Here is a 20,637-nt window from a genome sequence, read left to right as displayed (position 1 = left end):
TAAACCAACTGCGGTACATCCATACAATGGAGTACTATTACTCAACAATAAAAAGAAAAGAGCTATCAAGCCACAAAAATAAACCTAAATGCATATTACCAAGTGAAAGAGGCAAAGCTGAAAAGGCTACATACTGTATGGTTCCAACTATATGACATTCAAGAAAAAGCAAAACTACAGAGACAGTAAAAATTAAGAGTGCTAGAGGTTCAGGGAGTGAGGGGGGATGAACAGGTGGAAGGTGGAACACAGGGTATTTTTAGGACAGTGAACTTACTCTGTATGACACTACAATGATGGATACATGTCATTACAGATTTGTTCAAATCCACAAAATGTACACAAAATATAAAAGTGAACCCTAATGTACACTATGGACTTTAGTTAGTGATAACGTATCAATGCTGTCTCATCAATTATAAACAAATGTATTACACTAATGCAAGATGTTAATGACTGGGAAAATGGAGGAGAGGAGAGTTGAGGGAATATATAAGAACTCTGTACTTTCTGCTTACTTCTCTGCAAACCTAAAACTGACCAAAAAATTTAAAAAATAAGAAAAAAATATTAAAGAGATATCCCTTCACACTCACTAGGCTGGTCATAATCAAAAAAATGAAAAATAACAAATGTTGGTGAGAACGTGGAGGAACTGGAACCCTTGTACATTGCTGGTGGGAATGTAAAATGGTGCAGCCTCTATGAAGAAGTTTGGTGGTCCCTTAAAAAGTTAAACACAGGGGCGCCTGGGTGGCTCAGTCGGTTAAGCGTCCGACTTCAGCTCAGGTCACGATCTCGCGGTCCGTGAGTTCGAGCCCCGCGTCGGGCTCTGGGCTGATGGCTCAGAGCCTGGAGCCTGCTTCCGATTCTGTGTCTCCCTCTCTCTCTGCCCCTCCCCCATTCATGCTCTGTCTCAAAAATAAATAAAACGTTAAAAAAAAAAATTAAAAAAAAAAAAAGTTAAACACAGAATTACCATACAACCCAGCAATTCCACTCCTAGCTTGTTTCTTTGTTTTTTTTGTTTTGTTTTGTTTTTTTGTTTTTTTAGAGAGTGGGAAAGACAGAGAGAGAGCACATGGGCAGGGGAAGAGCAGAAGGAAAGGGAGAAAGAGAGAATCCCAAGCAGGGTCTGCACTGTCAGCTCAACATGGGGCTCGAACCCATGAACCATGAGATCATGACCTGAGCCGAAACCAACAGTCACACGCTTAACTGACTAAGGCACCCAGGTGCTCCTCCACTCCTAGGAACAGACTCAAAAGAACTGAAAACAGATATTCAAACAAATACCTGTACTTGACAAAGCACTATTCACAAAAGGTGAAAGTTGAAAACAACCAAAACGTCCATCAACTAATGAATAAGTATGGTATATCGATGTAATGAGAGTATTACTTAGCCATACAAATGAAGTGCTGAGACATCCTACAACATAAATGAACCTCAAAAACTTTATGGTAAATGAAAGAAGCCAGATATAAAAGGTCACATACTATGATTCCATTTACATGAAACATTCAATAGATAGATCCTGAGACAGAAATAAACTAATGATTGCCAGAGGCTGAGAAGTGGAAGGAATGGAGAGTAATGGGTATGGGGTTTCCTTTTGGGGTGAAGAAAATGTCTTGGAACTAGACAGAGTTGATGGTTGCACAATACTGTTAATGTACTAAAAACAATAAAAAGTGAGTGAAGATATTCAATAGATTTTGAAGGAAGTGTATCTGTAAACCACGTTATTTAATCAATAATTTCAATCCATAATTAAATAGTAGGAATTTTTTGGAATCTTTTGTAGAGTAAAGGGGAATAAAAATTTTTAATTCAAAAAAAATTTTTTAATTCAAACATTGTTTATTTGGGCAATGAATTTTACAAAATTATGAAAACGCTACCTGCTAAATGACATGTTAGCTACTTTACACTTAAATCTTTGATACCTACCATTGACCTTCCCCCCCTTCAATTCAGCTTCCTTACTAGGGGCCATTATCAGCTCCCAAGACTCTCTGTTAGAGGTACATTTAGAGAAGTCTGGTAAGATCTAGGAAGATACAATTTGGAACTAAGTGCTTCTGCTAAGGGGACTCCTTAGGTGGAAAGCTAAGAGGAATATCTGGGGAAAAGAAGGATCTGACTACTTAAGGATAGGTGAGGACTTTAAGGAAAAGTGAAAAGGATTCTTATTTTCCTTCTGGAAATGAGTAACCTCATTCAACAGGACAGGGAAGGGAAGCAACAAGATTAAGATTCAGAGCAGGAGCCTTGGTCAAAAACAAAGAGTGGTGTTTGGCTGGGGCATGAGCACTCCCTTAGGAACTGAAGGGCGATGAAAGTGGATCAAGTACAGATTCAACCGAAGTAAGGATCACTGACAACTTACCTCTGAGAGGAACAAAAGGAAGGTGAGGACGGGAGGCAGCAAAGGATATTCTTTGGGTTTAGTGTTCAGATGAATTCCAGCTCCAGGAGCTGATACTATCAAAATCCATTCTTTCTAAGATACTGCCTGGAAACACTTCCCCTGTCCATAAGATTGCTTACCGTGTACACTGCCAGCAGAGCCAACTGGTTATAGGGGCGCCCATTCTTGGGAGCAATATGCTGGGCCTTTAGGTACCAACTGGAATAGAAAAACAGTAAAAAATGCTAGCTCCACATCAACTCTTTCCATTTCATCACTTGACAGCCCTTACTGCTTAAGACATAGCTGGAGTGTTAGATGTAACGCTGGAGTGGTAAAGCCTGGTAACAGAGACCAGTAGGGACAACTGTAGGACTTCCATATGGGAGGCAGCTCAGGTGGCCCATCGCTCTTAATAGGGCTTAGCCTAACGCCACAAGGAAAGAGAAGCAATGAACAAGAGGCAAAAGTACCTGCGTGCTTTCCCGTAGTTTGCTGTGTCATTGGCTTGTTCCCGATACCTAGCGATATCTCCTTGGCAAATCATACATCGCTGGGCACTGATCAAAGCATATTTTACCTTCAGAAAAAATGATCAGTTAGTAGTGTACCCAAGAAACTGTAACTTCAACCCCAAAGGACAGGGATGGGATCAAAGTGACAAGAGCAGCATTAATAAGGCACTAGTAGTCCTGAACAAAGTAAAAATTTTCAGTCTAAACTTGGCTACTAAAAAACAGCCAACAACATGATGCAAAATTTAATGAGAAAGAATGGCAGAAACAAGAGGGTGTCATTCTTATTTCAAGTCCCAAGTAAATAGAAGAAAACATTTTGAAACTAGGAGTCCGGAAACCTATGTCAGAGTTGTATGATTTTACATAGGTCTTTGGGACTGTTTGGAGGACTCAAGTTTCTTCATCTGAATGTAGAAATACATATTCCACAGGGTAAGTGGAGAGAATAAGTGTTAAATACTCCATAAATTATAAAGTGATATACAAATAGTAAGATAACTATTTATTCTTTTATTTTCCTGTCATCATTATAGTCTCTCTCTCCTCAAACTATTAGTATCACTGTACTGTGTTACTGCCTTACACTCACTTTGCAAAAAACAGTAATATCCCCTAGAACTAATACTATAGTTACCCTTTACCAAACACCTACAACATAGTTGTAGTTCTCTCTCCCTCTCCGTGTATGTTTTCTCACTAATGGGCTTGGAATCTGTCACTCAGTGAGAAAACAAGAGTTTTCTCAATCCCAAGACATATGTCCAACCAAAAAACCTAAGGAGCATCACTTTGTAACATACAATTCCACTCCGCTTCACCACACACAAGAAATTAACACATCACGAGTAAAGAACAAAGCTTCAAGAAGAGGTAGATTCTGATGCCTTAGCAAGGCTCATCCACAAGCTCAATAACTAGCTGCAGCACATCAGCCTCCTAATACATAACAAATGCGTGCCTCAGCAAAGTTACATACCACTACATGTCACATACCTTCAGAGTCCTCACTATTCTGCACATTCTATGAATGAACACCAAGAACCCTCGGTAGTTAACTGATAAAACACCAAAAAAAAACAATTCTGTTTCCATACTGTAGCACTCTGCCATCTCAAGGGGGAGGGGGGGGGGAGATCAAATTCCAGCAAAGGCTCTCCTTAGGATGAAGTCCCAGATGATCGAGCTTCTGTTCATCTCTTCAACACCACTTCCCTCCTCTCTCTGGGCCTCAGTCAGATTAGACTTCTCTCAGTTTTCCTAACACACCATGCTCTTTCCCACTTCAGGACCTGCATATATACTACTTCCTCTCCAGAGAATGTTCTAGCATCTTCACATACACCTTCATCTGGCTAACAACCCAGGTCTTCAGCCCCAGCTTAAGCGCAACTTCCTCTAAACCCCTAGGATCCTCTAAACCCCTTTACATTAGACCTGCACCATACATCCTCTGCCGAAGTCACTGCATCTGCAATTACTAATCCAACATCCGTACTCACCCCTAATCAAACTCTAAACTCCAGGAGCTGGGATCATGGCTTTCTTGTTCCACAATGAATCATGTGTGCCTAGAAAGGCACATGGCATGTAGGAAGAACTCAACAAATACTTGTTGATTAATGACAGAGTTTGTACACCGCAATCATCAGAAGAAATAGAAAAACAAGAGGAAGTCTCTGCTCCATAATTCATATGCCTTTCTCTAATGAGTCTTTAACCTCTTCCTTTCTTTTGGCTCTTTCCTCCCAATATACAAATATGCTTAAGTCTCTTCCAGGTTAAAGACAAACTTCTCTTGACACTGTGTTCTCCTTTAACTACTATCTTCCCTCCTTGCCTTTGCAGCCAAGATTCTTAAAAGAATGGTCTATATTTCCCCCTTCGTTGTTATCTACTGTCCCACCTCTTATTCACTATACTCTGGCTTCCATCCTCTCCAACGAAAATAAATTGTAATAAAGTCATCCAATGGACACTTTTAGTGATCTTAACATTCAGTGACTCTACAGCACTTTACCAATTTTATCCACTACCACCTAGAAATTTGATCCGCCCCTATTCTCTGGCTGACTGGCCAATATATCCCAGCATCCCAACTTCTCCTTCAACTATCACTTATACATTGATGACTTCTGAATCTATATCACATGCTTAGCTCTTTCTCCTGAGCTTCAAACAGACCAGAATACTTCTTTGTGCATTTTTAAGTTCTCCCACTTAAACACAGCCAAAACTGAACTATTAACCTCTTCCTTCCCAGCCACTCTCCTAGGCCACAAACTGGAAAATGATCTACACTCTTTATGCCTCCTGTCTCATCACTCACATCAAATCTGCCAGCGAGTTAATTATATTTCCCTTAGATCTTTCCAATTTGTTTCCTCTTTTCCACCTCCATTACTTCTACCTTAGTTCAGGCCCACAACCTGACTCTCCTACCTCCATTCTTGCCCAAACTCATCCATTTGCCAGAGTGACTGGTTCTAGGAAGAAATCCATTTACTGAAGTTCAATCAATGGTTCCTCACCGCTTTCCAAAATGAAGTCCAAACTCTTCACTATGGCATACAAAAGTCTTTGATCTATCCCTTTCTACTTCATTTGCTTTACCTCCTACAACAGCCCGACTCCACATTACAAAAACCAGCATACTGAACTTCTTGCACTTTCTAACAAGGCCTAATTCTCTCTTGCTGTACCTTGTACTGCCCCTTCCACTCCCGGTCATGTTTCAAGACTTGACAGTCTCTCAGAAGTTTTCCTTGACCCCACGAGTCTGAATTAGAGCCACTCCACTCTGTGCCCCTTCAACAGCGTATATATAACATTACATTAGTACTTATTACATTATAATTGTTGGTTTAATCAGTCTGTTCCCCCGTTGGACTGTATCTTTCATTCTGTACCCTCAACACCCAGCACAGTGCTTAGCACATAACTAACACTGGATAAATGCTTACTAAATGGATGAATAAATTTAAGATATAGAAGCTGGCTTACTGTCTTGCGTAATGGCTTGCTGCGAATGGCAAGACCATCCATGTAGTCCTCCAGTTTGAACTTGTAAGTAACCTGCAGCTTCTGAAGCAAACTATCAAAGAAGTCACTACCCTATAAAGACAAAAAATAAGAAACAGCTGAATCAGGCTGTTCTGATCCAATCTACCCACCAGGAACTGGGTTAGGTAACCTGTCCACAGTTCTGCTAATGTTCAATCATCCCACGTAAATAGAGGCACACACAGTATTTACTGGTCACCAACTAATCACAAGACAAATCCATAGCATAAGCCCTCCATGGTTTTAAAAATATGAAAGAACACACACACACACACACACACACACACACACACACGCTTTCTCTCCCAACAGCCACCCGCCCTCCAAACAAGACATTCAGAAAATTTCCAAGCTCAGAACTAATTCCAACTGCCAGTTAGTTATGATCCCAAGGAAGCAACAGGGTAGGGTAGGCCTAAACCCATGAAAAGAGCATAAAGTATTTCGTCAATGTTCCGCCATAAATCATATTTCCGGTGATAAAAACCCATCACAACTACAGAATGCTGAAGCCTTTATCCTGAGGGCAAAAAGATGATGGTTTACCTCATCCAAGAGCTCCAAAAGTCTGTTCCGAATCTGCTCTGGGTTCTCAACATTCGGATCCTTGAGAAGCTGCCTGAACTTCTCAATCACCTGATAGAAAGCATTCTTCCACAGGATCTGATCCACATTCTGATTATCAGAGAACTCAATATCTAATAGGATACAGCGCTCATATAGCTGCAGCAGTTCAGCTCTGGAATAAAATACATGCAACTTCTAGCTCCAAATACACCACAGGAAAGGCTAGACCCAAGAGTTGAGCTTCTTGCAAATTAAACACCTTCCTTGGCAGGAAATCCAAAATGCCACCAGGTACAGTACTCATTTGACTTTCCACTCTGCAGCAGAATGTCATTCTAAAGACAGTTATGTCTAGGAAAGTAGTTTTTCCCCATATGCCTCTACCTAAATTTAACAGCTGAAATAAGATCTCCACCACAAGTTATATGCTGTTCACTTCTTGGCATTCTGGAAAGTTTCCTTTTCCATTTCCAGATTCCAGGGTCTCTTAAAGATTTTTTTTTTTTCTTAAAGAAAAAGTGGGAAGCATAATCATCTCTAAGACTAGAAACTGCCCCTTCCATATACAACTCACCCAGTGACCTGCCTAAAAAGTTTCTACCTTCCTCAGCCACAGGAGCCCATATGCCTCCAGCTTATCTCCATTCCCCTCTAGCCGGGATGGAACACACCATACCTGAGCTGAGCCATCTTCTCCAGGCCCTCCGGACTGATGCGGTCCCTGGAGAGCAGGTTGCTGAGCTGCAGTTCCTGGTTGTCAGCCACCCGGAGAAGCCTATGCAGCTCCTGCTGCTGCATGTTCCTCATATGCTGTTCCATCTCCTCAGGACTCATGGTGCTGGCAGGAAGAGGGCCACAAACATACTGTCCTGCTGGAGTCGGGTAGCCCGGGTAGTAAGGCCCAGGGTACACACCATTCGTAGGGCCCACTGGGTACTGCAGAGGGCTATAACCTGTATAAGGATACTGGGAGGCAGGACCTGGTGTCCGGGGGTAATAATAGGGGTTGTCAGAGTTTTGAAACTTATAGTAAGATGCTTGGGCCTGGCGGGAGTCACCCCAAGAAGTAGGGCTGACTTCATCATCAGTGTCCAAGAAATGTAGCTGGGGCGTCTGGCTCTTTAGAGCAGGTTTCTGATCAGGATTGTTTGGGTCCCATAATCGTCGAGTGGTGCCTCCTCGGCCCCAACTCCGAGATCCCTTACTACCAGATCCAAATAAAAGCCGAGGTCCCAAAGGTGCAGATTCTGGAGAACCGGCTGAATTGACAGATAGGGTGGTATGGGCAGGCAGAATCAGAATGCCTCGTCCCCGACCCCGAAGTTCTTGCTTCAGGTTTTTGGACTCTTGCTTCTCAGAGCCTTTGCCCCCACTGCTCAAGCCTTTGTCAGGCTTTATCCTATCCACATCCTCCCTGGATGATCTCACCATGGGGGAATCTTTGTTCATGGTTTCTGCATCAAAAGTGACATGAAGTGTGCCTCGGTTTTCTTTGCCATTGCTTTTCTGCTCTCCCTCCCCCCGGCCAGACCAGCTTCTTTCTAAATGTTTCTTCCTTTCCGAGCTCCTCCTGGGTCCATCAGACTCATCAATTCTGTCCTCGTCTAAAGAATCAGTTGAGGACATAGATACTTGCTTCTTCAGTCGTGGTCTCTCCTTGGTCCGATCCTGTCGGCGGCGACGACATGCGTTATCAGTCAGGCCAGCCCCCTCAGCACTGTTGTTGCTGCCAGCTGAGCTGGTACTGCAAGTGCGGTATCGGTTCCTCCGTTTGTCTGAGCGGGAGTAGCGCTTTGCAGAACCTGGCTTCCCCTGTGCCGGGTCATCATTCACTTTCTTTATCCCCTCCCCCTTTTCAATCCTCCTTCCTTTTTCTCCCTTTGCAACCCTTACTCTGTCACCATTGAGGCTCTTTTCTGCCTCATCTTTATCTGGTTTATTCACAACCTCCTCTTTCACATTTCCCCTATATTCATCTTCTTCTACTTTCAGTTGTTCTACCTGGTTGAGGATTTCTTCCTCACCCACCCTGCTAGTTGATTCTTTGGTAACAGTCTGCAAACGCCTTCCAGGCTGGTAGATCTGCATGTCAGGTTTCTTTGTTCTCTTGATAATTCTTAGACTTCGATCCTCTTGTCCAGAAGTCCTAGGAAAGGACTCCTGTGCCCGAGTATTTTCTGGATCTACAGGACCATTTTGGTGTTGATTATCCAGTTCCTTGCAGACATCTTTAATGAGCTGTGTACCATTTCCAACAGCAGAACAATCTCTGTCATTAACAATTTCATCCTTAAATTCATCACTCCCAGAAGGTTCCTTGATTTTAGGTTTGTTCCTTAGCCGGGAAAGACCAGGCTTATAGATTTCCAGATCTGGGCGCCTGTTATCTTTGCGCTGCCTGGGCTCCTTCATGTTTTCTGCAATGTTGGAGAGAGTGTTGGGGAGGAACAGGTAGAAGAAAAGAATAAAAGGGGAGGGAAGGGAAAAAAAAAACCACTGTCATTCCAGTCAAGTAACAGAAAAGCCCAGCAAGAATTACACATGAAAATGTTAATATTGGTGGACATGAAAGGAAATTTCTAAAGAAGCAGAAATTCTACTAGATGTACAATATTTATTCAGCAACTGGCAAGGCTAAGAACTTCATTATGTTGGAGCTACCTACACTTGGGTTAGGGAAACAGGAAAAAAAAAAATCATACTCTTTTGTGTCACCCAAGTCATATCCAGATCCCCAAGACCCCAAACTACCTCACTGCCAGAATAAAAGATCTCTGATCATTTAAGCATCAGACTGTTCTCTGCTATGGAGCCCTTGGATCCGTCTGAATCTTTTCTTCTAGTGCCTCCAACATTTTTCCAGGGTGGCTAAGTCCTTTTTAACATAGGAATAGTTTATGGGAAAGGAGAAAAAGAGGGGTATGCATAACAATGCCTCCAACATTTTTCCAGGGTGGCTAAGTCCTTTTTAACATAGGAATAGTTTATGGGAAAGGAGAAAAAGAGGGGTATGCATAACAATCCACAGTTCTGGACATCTCTGAAGAAAAAATTTGCAACTCCAGTCTCTGAACTTGGCCAGGACAATCCTCTTCTTTTAGGATACCAATTGCCCAAACATGTACCTCCTGTTGAAGCAAACAGGAAGCAGTTCCTTTCACATTCTTCAACTGCACTCATGCTTACCAACTCTCTAACAGCAGCTAGCAGTCATTCTAAGGAAATACTGCTTAGACTATCATCATTAGAATACTGGGACTAACTGCTACTATGATGTGGAATATGAGAAGGAAAAAGTTCCATAAAGGAGCTTTCTCTGGAGGATAACGGAAGTATTGTCACATGCTCGCAAAATACCCAGGCCTGCAGCACTCAAGAATAACAGTACAGGACTTTAGAAACTCCTCTCCAGGCTCCAAAAACTTAATGAATGACAGATAGGCAAGTATCTATTTTTTGTATCTGCCACTTTATCTATTAAGGGGAGAGATTACTACAAATAGACACTAAACTTTTCAATGGGAAACTGACAGGAATTAGTGAGATTACAGAGGACTCAAAACAGAATGCTATATAAAGTCCCCATATTTTTCTATAAACATCAATGCAAACAAGCCCATAACAGAGATAGGGAACACCCTCCAGCATTTAATCTCATGGGTATAACAAAGCAGAAAGAAACAAAAACCCCTGAAGTGTAAGATATTGCTACAGTATTTTCAAAAGTTTAAAACACTACTTCATCAAGTACAGATAAAGGTAAAGCGGTTTACCTCCAGAATAACTCACCCTCAGCAGCCTTTGTAACTTAGGTGAGAGGTGGGGAAGAGGAATGAGAAGAGCTACTACTACTTTTCAGAGCAGAGGGAGAAAACGACCTGAATAATCCCATTCAGATGACCAACGAAAACCAATTTCACGGACTCTGGCCACAAGCATGAGAAGCACAACTCTAACACAACTCCACTGCCTAACAAACGAGAGATGAGATACTAGAATCTTCCTTGGAGCTTTCCTATTATGGATGGAGACTTTAATTTGCAAGATGGGCATTCTCTCTGATAAAAAACTGCTCCTACACATGCCAAGGGCAAACCAGAGTAGAGTCAGCTCTCTACTGGAGGTCCTGGATCCCTCCAGCGGCGCAGCCTTCCTTGGGGGAAAAAGTTCAACAAGGAAGTCCCAAGCTGTCCCATCTTTCTCCTCGATTTCCCCAGTTCCTTCTCTCCAACTCTAAAGAGATGACAGGGCAGGCATGCAGATGATTTCCTCTAGGAACGATACACCCTGGGGCCTCCACCAGACCCCAGGGCCCACTCCTCTCCGCATCTCCTGACGGCTGGGAAATCCAGACTGGTCTGAGAAGGCTGGGACATTGGGGAACAGTCACCTTCGCGGTGAGAAAGGGGGCGGAGGCAGGAACTCAGGTCGAGCTCTCCCAAAAGGGGCCGGAGCTGGCGGAGCCGGACTCCACACCGGCCTCCGGGGTGGTGGGGCGGCCACGGGACCGCCCTCGGCCCCCGCCCCCACTGCCGGGGGAAGGGGCGGGGGCTCCGGAGCGCCGCGGACAGAGCAGGGAGGAGGCAGAGGAGGAGAGGGAGGCGGGGCGGGCAGGCCCAGCCCAGGAGCTGGGCGGCGCGACTCACCTCTGCTCCCGGCCTGCGGAGCCAGAGCGGCCAGGATCCCTCGCAGCTCCGACGCCGAGATCCGGACACGCTCCAACCCCTCCGCCATCTTCGCGGCTGCTGCTACAGCTGCAGCCACTCCGCCACCGCCGCGCGCAGCCAGGAAACCACGACGGACGGGCGGTGCGCGCGCTTACCCACCTCCCACCCGTGTCCCCGCCCCCTCCCGCCCTCCTCCCCTAACGACGGTGGCCGCACAGGGAGGAAAAGCTCTGAACGCCAGTTCAGCCACTCCAGAGGGCTGGGGAGGCGGGCGCTGCGCGTGCGCAGAGGTGTGGTCGGGAAGGTGAGCTGAGGCTGGAGTTGGGAGCGCGGCGCCTGTGAGGTGAGGAGAGGCCAGACCCGGCCAAACCAGGCCAGGCCAGGCGGGCGTTCGTGGCAGTGGCTGCTGTTGCAGCTGTGGTGGCCATCGAGGACACTGGGACTTTGGGCTGACGGAGACACCCACAATCCGGCCTCCAGTCATCCTAGGCCAGGGTCTCCCGCCACAGGCCTGGACTAGCGCCCCAGTCTTTTACTTGGGGACCTTAAGCTCTTGTAAGAGCAGTTATTATCTGCACCCCGCCCTCCTTTTTTGTAGATGAGAAAACTGAATCCTAGAGAACCGTAGCAAATTGCCCAGGGTGACACAATGGTTAGCTACCAGAGTATCAGTCTTTTCATTTATGTCTTTTCCTTTATGGCAGACTACCTCCCCGAGACCCCTGACTTTTTTTCTTTTTTTCCGGCTGACTTTTTTTTTTTTTTTTAATTTTTTTAACGTTTATTTATTTTTGAGACAGAGAGAGACAGAGCATGAACGGGGGGAGGGGCAGAGAGAGAGGGAGACACAGAATCGGAAGCAGGCTCCAGGCTCTGAGCCATCAGCCCAGAGCCCGACGCGGGGCTCGAACCCACGGACCGCGAGATCGTGACCTGGCTGAAGTCGGACGCTTAACCGACTGCGCCACCCAGGCGCCCCTCCTGCTGACTTTTTAAAAATACAGTATAGTTGGCTTCTGCTGAGGGAAGGGATTGTGTGGAAGTAAATCGAGGTATTGTAAGTTGATTTGGGAAGTTCTGTATCATTGTGGATTCTTGGGGAAATTAGCTGACTTCCCTGGTTCTGTGGTTGTGGTTGTTGTTTTGCTTTGTTTTTGTTTTTTGGGGTTTTTGTTTTGTTTTGTTTTTTTCATCTTTAAAATGTAACTGGATCAGAAGACTGGTACTTTAACTTCTTGTTCCTGAGCCCCTATTCAGAACTGTGGTGAAACTCCACCTGTTGCTCTTTACCAGTCCCACACAGTCTGTTGGACCTCTACACCATCAAAGAATAGTTACACATTCTTATTCCTTAGACTGGGCCTAAAAGATTTGAACAATCTCTGATAGAACTAATTTCAGTCCCTATTATGTGACACAGATTTAGCCACCAGAAGGTTAAGCAGGTGGAGAAAGGTAAAAGATATGTGAAGAGATTCAATGATTCAAAAGAAGGAAATTGATTTGAGTGGTCAGAGCAAATGGCAATCTTTAAAACAAGAACAAAATAAGAAAAAAATATTAAAACCTAGCCATTTTAACATTGGCGTTAGAGAGGACATTGCATCAATTTTTTTCAAAAAATGGAAAACCAATCTGAACAATACTTTCTTAGAGAGGAAAAACATGATTGCCAAATTAATGCAACAGTGTACCGCAGAGGAGATATGCCAAAAGTTTAAACAACTCAAGAGAATTTACCAGAACTCAGAAGGGAAGTAGAACATAAAACTATAAGAAACAAGAATAGAAGACATGGAGAATGGATCCAGAAAACTAATAATAAATACAAGTTCTGGAAGGTCATAATGGAACTGACTGAGAAGGATCAGTTATCAAAGAAATAATAGAAGAAAATTTACTAAGTTGATGAAAAAATTTGAATTTAAGAGTTAAATTTAGCCCTCAGATTTAAAGCATTCATGAAATACCAAGGTAAAAATAAATGAACAATCATAGTTAGACCTGTATTACAATGAAAGCTTCTGAGTTTAAAAAATTCAAATGTGTTTGACATGTAACAGCAAGATGTATAATTTAAAAAAATTTTAAGCTAGTTGCAGAACAATATATAGAGTATGGTTTTATCGGGTTGCAGCAAAAAAAAATTTTTCATATGTATATTTCTCTATAAATACATCCAAAAAAGGTATGGAACTATATACATAACCAAACTTTTTAATTATAGTGGTTGTCTTTGTAGAAGAGAGTAGATTTAATGGGAGAGATTGAAACATCTTTATAGTTCTATGTTTTTAATTCTTGTAGTAGGAATTTGGTCACATATGGGTAATCCAAAAAACAAAAAACATTTGGATAATGGGAAAGGGAGGAATTCAATTTCTAAAACCAAAAATTTTACAGGTCACGTTTGCTGAGCACAAAGTAGTAAAACTAGAAGTAAATAACCACAAATTAAGCAAAATTCTAGCTACTTAGAATTTTCTTAAAACATAAATTTTAAATAATTCCTAGGTCAAAAAAATAAAGCTAAGAGTGTGGATTCTTTAAAAATTAAAATTAATGAAAATATTGCATAACAAAATGTATCATTAAAGCAGTACTCAGAGGAAAATTTATAGCCTGAGTGCTTTTATTACTAATTAAAATTGTTTTTTAATGTTTATTTATTTTTGAGAGAGACAGAATGCGAGCAGGGGAGGGGCAGAGAGAGAGAGAGAGAGAGAGAGAGAGAGAGAGGGAAACAGAATCTGAATTAGGCTCCAGGCTCTGAGCTGTCAGCACAGAGCCCTACGAGGGGCTGGAACTCCTGAGCTGCGAGATCACAACCTGTGCTGAAGTTGGACGTTTAACTGAGCTACCTAGGCTCCCCTTACTAATTTTAAAAGAATGCAATCCAGTAAATGCCCTACTGGGTATTTACCCAAAAAATACAAAAAGACTAACTCAAAAGGGATACATGCACCATCCCTGTGTTTATTGCAGCATTATTTACAATCACCAAACTATGGAAGCTGCCCAAGTGTCCATCGATAGATGGAGAAGAAAGATGTGATATTGTGTGTGTGCGCGCATGTGTGTGTGTATACACACACACATATATGTGTATGTATATGTGTGTAAATACATAATAGAATATTATTCAGCCATAAAGAATGAAATCTTACCATTTGCAACAACATAGTTGGAGCTAGAGAGTATAAGGCTAAATGAAATAAGTCAGTCAGAGAAAGACAAATAACATGATTTCATTTATATGTGGAATTCAAGAAACTAATGAGCAAATGGAAAAAAAAAAAAAAGAGGCCAAGCAGACTCATAACTGTAGAGAACATACTGATGGTTACTAGAGGGGAGGTGGGTGGGAGAATGGGTGAAATAGGTGATGAAGAAGGATTAAGGAGTATACTTATACTGATGAGCACTGAGTAATGTATAGAATTGTTGAGTCGCTATATTGTACACCTGAAACTAATATAACGCTATGTTAATTACACTGAAATTAAAATTAAAAACTTCATTTAAATAAAAACTTTTAAGAACTTAAGATTTTTAAAGAACAATAATATGCTAAGCATTAAACAAGAGTAGAAAATGGAAGAAATAAAGATGAAATCAGAGATTAATAAAAGAAAAAGAATAGCACTTGATAAATAAATGGGAGAGCTCATTCTTCAGAAATAAAACAGACATTAAAAATAGACACATTTCCAGGTGCCTGTGTGGCTCAGTCGTTTAAGTGTCCTACTCTTGATTTTGGCTCAGGTCATGATCTCACAGTTTGTGAGTTCAAGCCCTGCATCGGACTCCTCGCTCACAGTGCAAAGCCTGCTTAAGATTCTCTCTCTCTCCCTCTCTCTGTTCCCTCTCTGCTCCTTGTTCTCTCTCTCAAAATAAATAAACTTAAAAAAAAAAATAGACACACTTCAGGAGCATCTGGCTGACTCAGTCGGTAGAGCATGCAACTCTTGATCTCGGGATTGTTTCTTCACCAGTCTTATATCAGTAAATTATGCCATCATCTAAGTCAAAACCCAGGAGTTACCCTTAATACCTACCCCTCCCCCACTCCCCACATTTAATCCAATATCAGGACATGTCTCTTTTATCTCTGCAGTGGACAGCTATGGAATTAATTACCCCAACATTCTCACCTTTTCTCTTGAAAAGTGCCCCCCCCCCTTCTCACTTGGAAGTACCTTTTCTGTCTTTCCTTTTTTTCTTATTTCATTTGCTATTTTTCCCTTAGGTGCAGAGATTTGAGGCAATCATGCTATTCGTCCACCTTGTCATCAACAAGTCCTTTCTCATTTTATCTTTTTTCCCTTCAAACCAGTTACTTATGTTCCTTCCCTCCCTTCTTAGGTAGCCAGTCTAATGTGTTTGATATATGTCTTTGGATATACATGTATCTTTGAATAGTATAGTTTCATGTGCATGTCTTAAATGTGCATAATTGATACTGTGTCATAGAAATCATTGTTTCTTCTTCATGTTTCTGTAATTTCTTCTGACTGTTGCATAGTATTATCTTAAATGACTTCACACCCTTGACTGCTGGTCCTGGGCCAAGATGTGGCAATCAGAATCCTTACCCAGAATTTTTGAACTGAAACTAAGGAAAAAAATCCCTTTCCAGTGTGGAAACCATAAAATGTAAAACACAGGAGCTGTCAGCAGCCAAATGTCCTGCCATGTGGAACCAGCTGGTCTGCAATGAAAAAGAATGAAGCCAACATGCAGAAAACAGCAGACGTGAGAAACAATGAGAAAGTCCTGGAAAAATCTCAAGTCCCTGGTTCCAGTTGTTCCTGAAGCTCCATATTCCTGCCCTTCCCATGTTTCAACTCTTCTTGGATTCCGTGAGCCAGTAAATGCTGTCACCTCCACCTTGTGCCTAAGCCAATTCATATTGGGATTCTGTGACTTGCAACCAAGAGTCCTAATTATAATCTCCAAAATGTATCTCTTTTGTGTGTGTGTGTGTGGTTTTTTTTTAATTGTGGTAAAGTACACATTACATGAAATATACCATCGTAACCATTTTTAAGTGTACAGTTCAGTAGTGTTAAGTGCATTGACATTGTTGTGCAACCAATCTCCAGAACTTTTTATCTTGCAAAACTGAAACTATATCCATTTAACAACTTCCAATTCCCCCCAGCCTCTGGCGACCACCATTTTAGTTTCTGTGCATCTGACTACTCTAGGTACCTCACATAAATGTAATCATATATTTGTTTGTGACTGGCTTATTTCATTTAGCATAATATCCCAAAATTCATCCATGTAACATGTCAGAATTTCCTTCCTTTTTAAGGCTGAATGATATTCCATTGTATGTATATGCCACATGTTGTTTACTCATTCATCTGTTGATACTTAGGTTGCTCCCACCTTTTGACTATTATGAATCCTACTGCTCCTAACATAGGTATACAAATACGTCTTTGAAACACTCTGAATTCTTTTGGGTATATACCCAGAAGAGGAATTGCTGGATCATATGGTAATTCTATGTTTAACTTTTTGAGTAACTACCATACTGTTTTTCATAGCAGCTGCACCATTTTATATTTCCACGAACAGCAACAGTACACTAAAGCTCCAGTGTCTCCATATCCTGCCCAATACTTGTTTGTATTTTAATAGTAATCATCCTAATACGTGTAAGGTGGTATCTCATTGTGATTTTCATCTGAATTTCCCTAGTGATTAGTGATGTTGAGCAACTTTTCATGTGCTTGTGGCCATTTCTATATCTTCTTTGGAGAAATGTCCATTCAAGTCCTTTTCCCATTTTAAAATCAGATTTGTCTTTCCAAAATATATCTTGAATGATTATTTTTTCTACCCTCACTTGCACCATCCAAGCACCTGTGGATTTTCATGTAGACAAAAGTACTTCCTAAATGGACTGATTCCAGTCTTCTTTCTTTCCTTTTCATTCACCACAATGGAGCCAGAGTGAATTTCTGAAAATACAAATTCTGACATGTCACTTACCTGCTCAGAATTATCCAAAGGCATTCTGTTGCTCTTCAGAAAAAAATCCATGAGCCATGGTCACTAATGATGTAGACCTTGCCACCTTCACTCTTCCTTTCTTATCACACTCCCCTTTGATCACTATTTTCAGATACATTGGCCTTCTTTTAGTTTCTGGAATATGCCAAGTTATTTCCCTCCTTGAAGCCTTCACACATATTCCCTCCACCTGAGACACTTTTCCCTCTACTCTGCCCATTCACCTTATGGGTCGTAACTTAAATTTCACTTCTCCATACAGGACCTTCCTTAATCTCCTTCATCCTTGATCTACATAACTTCCCATTATAGTAGTATCCTATCATAACAGACTTCCCTAATACCACCTATCAATATTTGTAAATATCTCTCCACTAGATTATAAATTTTAAGAGCAATGACAAGTCTATTTTTCTAACACTGTATCCCCAGATCAAATATCTGACAGAGAGAGGTGCTCAATATTTGACTGGATGAATAAATGAATACCAGATAGGAAAAATGCTTAGAAATATTAATATGTTCAACGTTATACTAACCCATTTGAAATTTTAAATTAGATGATTTCCCCCCCCCCAAAAAATATAAATTACTGAAATTCAGGAGAAAGCAGCAAATCCAGATAAACCAATTAGCTGTGAAGTTACTGAAAAAGTTACCAGAGGTATGCTTATAAGGTAAAGACAAATCATCTTTATTTACAGATAGCATGGTCGTTTGAAAAATAAACTATAAAACTATTATATCTAACAAGGTAATCTAAGAATCCTATTACATGATAAATATACAGAAATTATTACCTTTCATATATATCATCAGTAAGCAATCAAAAAAATATTAAAAAATACCTTATTTCAAAAGCAACAAAAATATTTTCTACTTAAGCATAAATTTAATCAGATCTACACAGGACATAAATAATGAAAATCTTACTTAGAAACCTAAAACAAAGGCTTTACTAAATTGAAGGACACCCATGCTCATGGATAGGAAGACTCAGTATTTTTATTTAAAAAAATTTTTTTTTTAGTATTTATTTTTGAAAGAGACAGAGCATGAGTGAGGGAGGGGCAGAGAGAGAGAGAGAGACATAGAATCTGAAGCACGCTCCAGGCTCCAAGCCAACAGCACTGAGCCTGACACAGGGCTAGAACCCATGAACCGTGAGATCATGACCTGAGCCAAAGTCAGACACTTAACCCACTGAGACACCCAGGCACCCCAAGACTCAGTATTTTTAAATGTCAATTATGCCCTCACTTCATTTGCATATTCTTAAAAAACGTTTATTTTTGAGACAGCATGTGCGAGTGAGGGAGGGGCAGAGAGCGAGGGAGACAGAATCCCAAGCAGGCTCTACCCTGTCAGTGCAGAGCCTAACGCAGGGCTCAAACTAAAACTGCGAGATCATTACCCAAGCCCAAATCAAGAGTTGGTCGCTTAAGCGACTGAGCCATTCAGGTACCCTTCATTTGTATATCTTAAACTGGATTTTCTGGCAACCTTGATAAAGGATTTTGAAAGTTTATGGAAGAAATGTGTGAGAAAAGCCAATACATTTTTTTTTCTTTGAGAGAGAGAGAGCCCACATGTGCACAAGCAGGGGAGGGGCAGAGAGAGAGGGAGAGAATCCCAAGCAAGCTTTGTGCTGTCTACTTAAAGCCCCCAACTGGGGGCTCTATCTCCATGACCTGAGCTGAAATCAAGAGTCAGAGGTTTGGGGTGCCTGGGTGGCTCAGTCAGTTAAGCATCTGACTTTGGCTCAGATCATGATCTCACAGTTCATGGGTTCAAGCCCCACATTGGACTCCCTGCTGTCAGCGCAGAGCCTGCTTCAGATCTTCTGTTCTCTTCTCCCTCTGCCCCTCCCCCTCACATGCTGTCTCCCCAAAGTAAATAAACATTTAAAAAAAAAAAAAAGGTCAGAGGTTTAACCAGAAAAGCCAATACATTTTGGCATAATCATGGAAGAACGTATTAATACAGTGAACTGGAAAAAGAATTGGCAGTCTGATTAGTGGAACAAAATACAAAGTCCAGGAAAGCTCCCAAGTGTTAATAGAAATTTAATCTTTGATAAACATGGCATTTCAGAGGAAACTGATTGGGTAAGTGGTGTGTTAGGGTCACAAGAGAATGTAGCCAATAAATATATACAGAAAAAGTGTTCAATCACTAGCAAATATAAATTCAGACTACTAGACATATTTCATTAAATTGACAGACTAAGGGGCACCTTGGTGGCTCAGTCGATTAAGTGTCCAGCTCTTCATTTCAGCTGTCACGGTTTGTGGGTTTGAGCCATGTGCAGGGCTCTGTGCTGACAGCATGGTGCCTGCTTAGGACTCTCTGTCTCCCTTTCTCTCTGCCCCTCCCCTGCTCTCTCTCTCCCCCAAAAATAAATTTTAAAAATTGACAGATTAAAAATGACACAACTGGGTGAAGGAAGAAGGGCATTCCTTAGAAACTGCTGTTGGGAATGTAAACTGATATAATCTACAACTCCTCTGGAAGTCAGTTTGGCAATGGGTATCAAATGTCTTATAAGTGTGCATGCCTTTTGATGCAAAACACATTTGGCACAATCTACCCAAAACACAAATACAGACAAAAAGATCTTGCAACGGGTCTCTTTGTTACATTAATATAGATTCCCCCCCCCCATCAAAAAAACTTTAACTATGGTATTTATGTGAAAAGAAGTAGCCATCTAAAATGTTGTATATCTATTGATAAGCAAAGATTCACATATTGTCTCAGAAAAAGCAAGCTAGGGGCATCTGGCTGGCTCAGAGCATAGGACTTTTGATTTCAGGATCATGAATTCAAGCCCCACGCTGGGTATAGAGGTTAAAAATAAAATCTTAAAAAAAAAAAAAAAAAAAAAAGAATAGAAAAAAGAGGGGAACCTGGGTGGCCCAGTTGGTTAAATATCTATCTGGACTCTTGGTTTCAGCTCAGGTCATCCTCTTACGGTTCGTGCCTGCATCAGGCTCTGCACTGAATCATGGAGCCTGCTTTGGTTTCTCTCTCCCCCTCTCTCTGCCCCTCCCCACTCACTCTCTCCAATAAATGAACATTAAAAAAAAAGAAAGTGAAAAAGAAAAGGCAAGTTATCAAATCTGTCAAAAAAGTTTTGTTTGTATAGGTGTATGGGCCTGGAAAGATAAATCCCAGAAGTTAGATAGCAATTGTCTTTGAGGAGGAAACAGATCAAATTCTGTTTTTTACACTGAACATGCATTGCTTTTGTTAATAAGGAAAAATAAACAGAAACTTCATGTTTAAATGCTACAATAAAAATAGTGAAAAATGGAAGCATAATTTATTGAAAACAGTAACTAAAGAAACTTTAAAGAAATTGAGCCAACTGGAATAGGGGTAA

General features: G+C 41.4%; 2 protein-coding genes across 9 annotated transcripts in view; one reads left to right on the top strand and one right to left on the bottom strand.

Moving 5' to 3' along the window:
* SMG6 (SMG6 nonsense mediated mRNA decay factor) overlaps positions 1-11,393 on the bottom strand; it is a 227,435-nt gene extending 216,042 nt beyond the window's left edge. Inside the window, exons 1-6 of one of the 4 annotated variants that reach the window (XM_045044028.1) lie at positions 11,205-11,389; positions 7,235-8,975; positions 6,538-6,730; positions 5,932-6,042; positions 2,887-2,993; positions 2,554-2,632 (exon numbers count right to left, since the gene is read on the bottom strand). In XM_045044028.1, the coding sequence (XP_044899963.1) occupies positions 2,554-2,632; positions 2,887-2,993; positions 5,932-6,042; positions 6,538-6,730; positions 7,235-8,975; positions 11,205-11,292 (2,319 nt within the window). In that variant the 5' untranslated portion in view covers positions 11,293-11,389. The other 3 variants (XM_045044029.1, XM_045044030.1, XR_006589275.1) reach the window with 3 other exon arrangements.
* SRR (serine racemase) overlaps positions 9,869-20,637 on the top strand; it is an 18,582-nt gene continuing 7,813 nt past the window's right edge. For 2 of the 5 annotated variants that reach the window (XM_019817354.3, XM_019817353.3), the window contains exon 1: positions 9,869-9,999. In XM_019817354.3, the coding sequence (XP_019672913.2) occupies positions 9,989-9,999 (11 nt within the window). In that variant the 5' untranslated portion in view covers positions 9,869-9,988. Of the gene's footprint in view, positions 10,000-11,347; positions 11,569-15,864; positions 16,191-20,637 lie in introns of those variants that run through there. The other 3 variants (XR_891057.4, XM_006939966.5, XM_045044045.1) reach the window with 3 other exon arrangements.

The sequence above is a fragment of the Felis catus genome, chromosome E1 (assembly GCF_018350175.1).
Source record: "Felis catus isolate Fca126 chromosome E1, F.catus_Fca126_mat1.0, whole genome shotgun sequence".
NCBI lineage: Eukaryota > Metazoa > Chordata > Mammalia > Carnivora > Felidae > Felis > Felis catus.
This window is presented reverse-complemented; position numbering and strand designations above follow the sequence as displayed.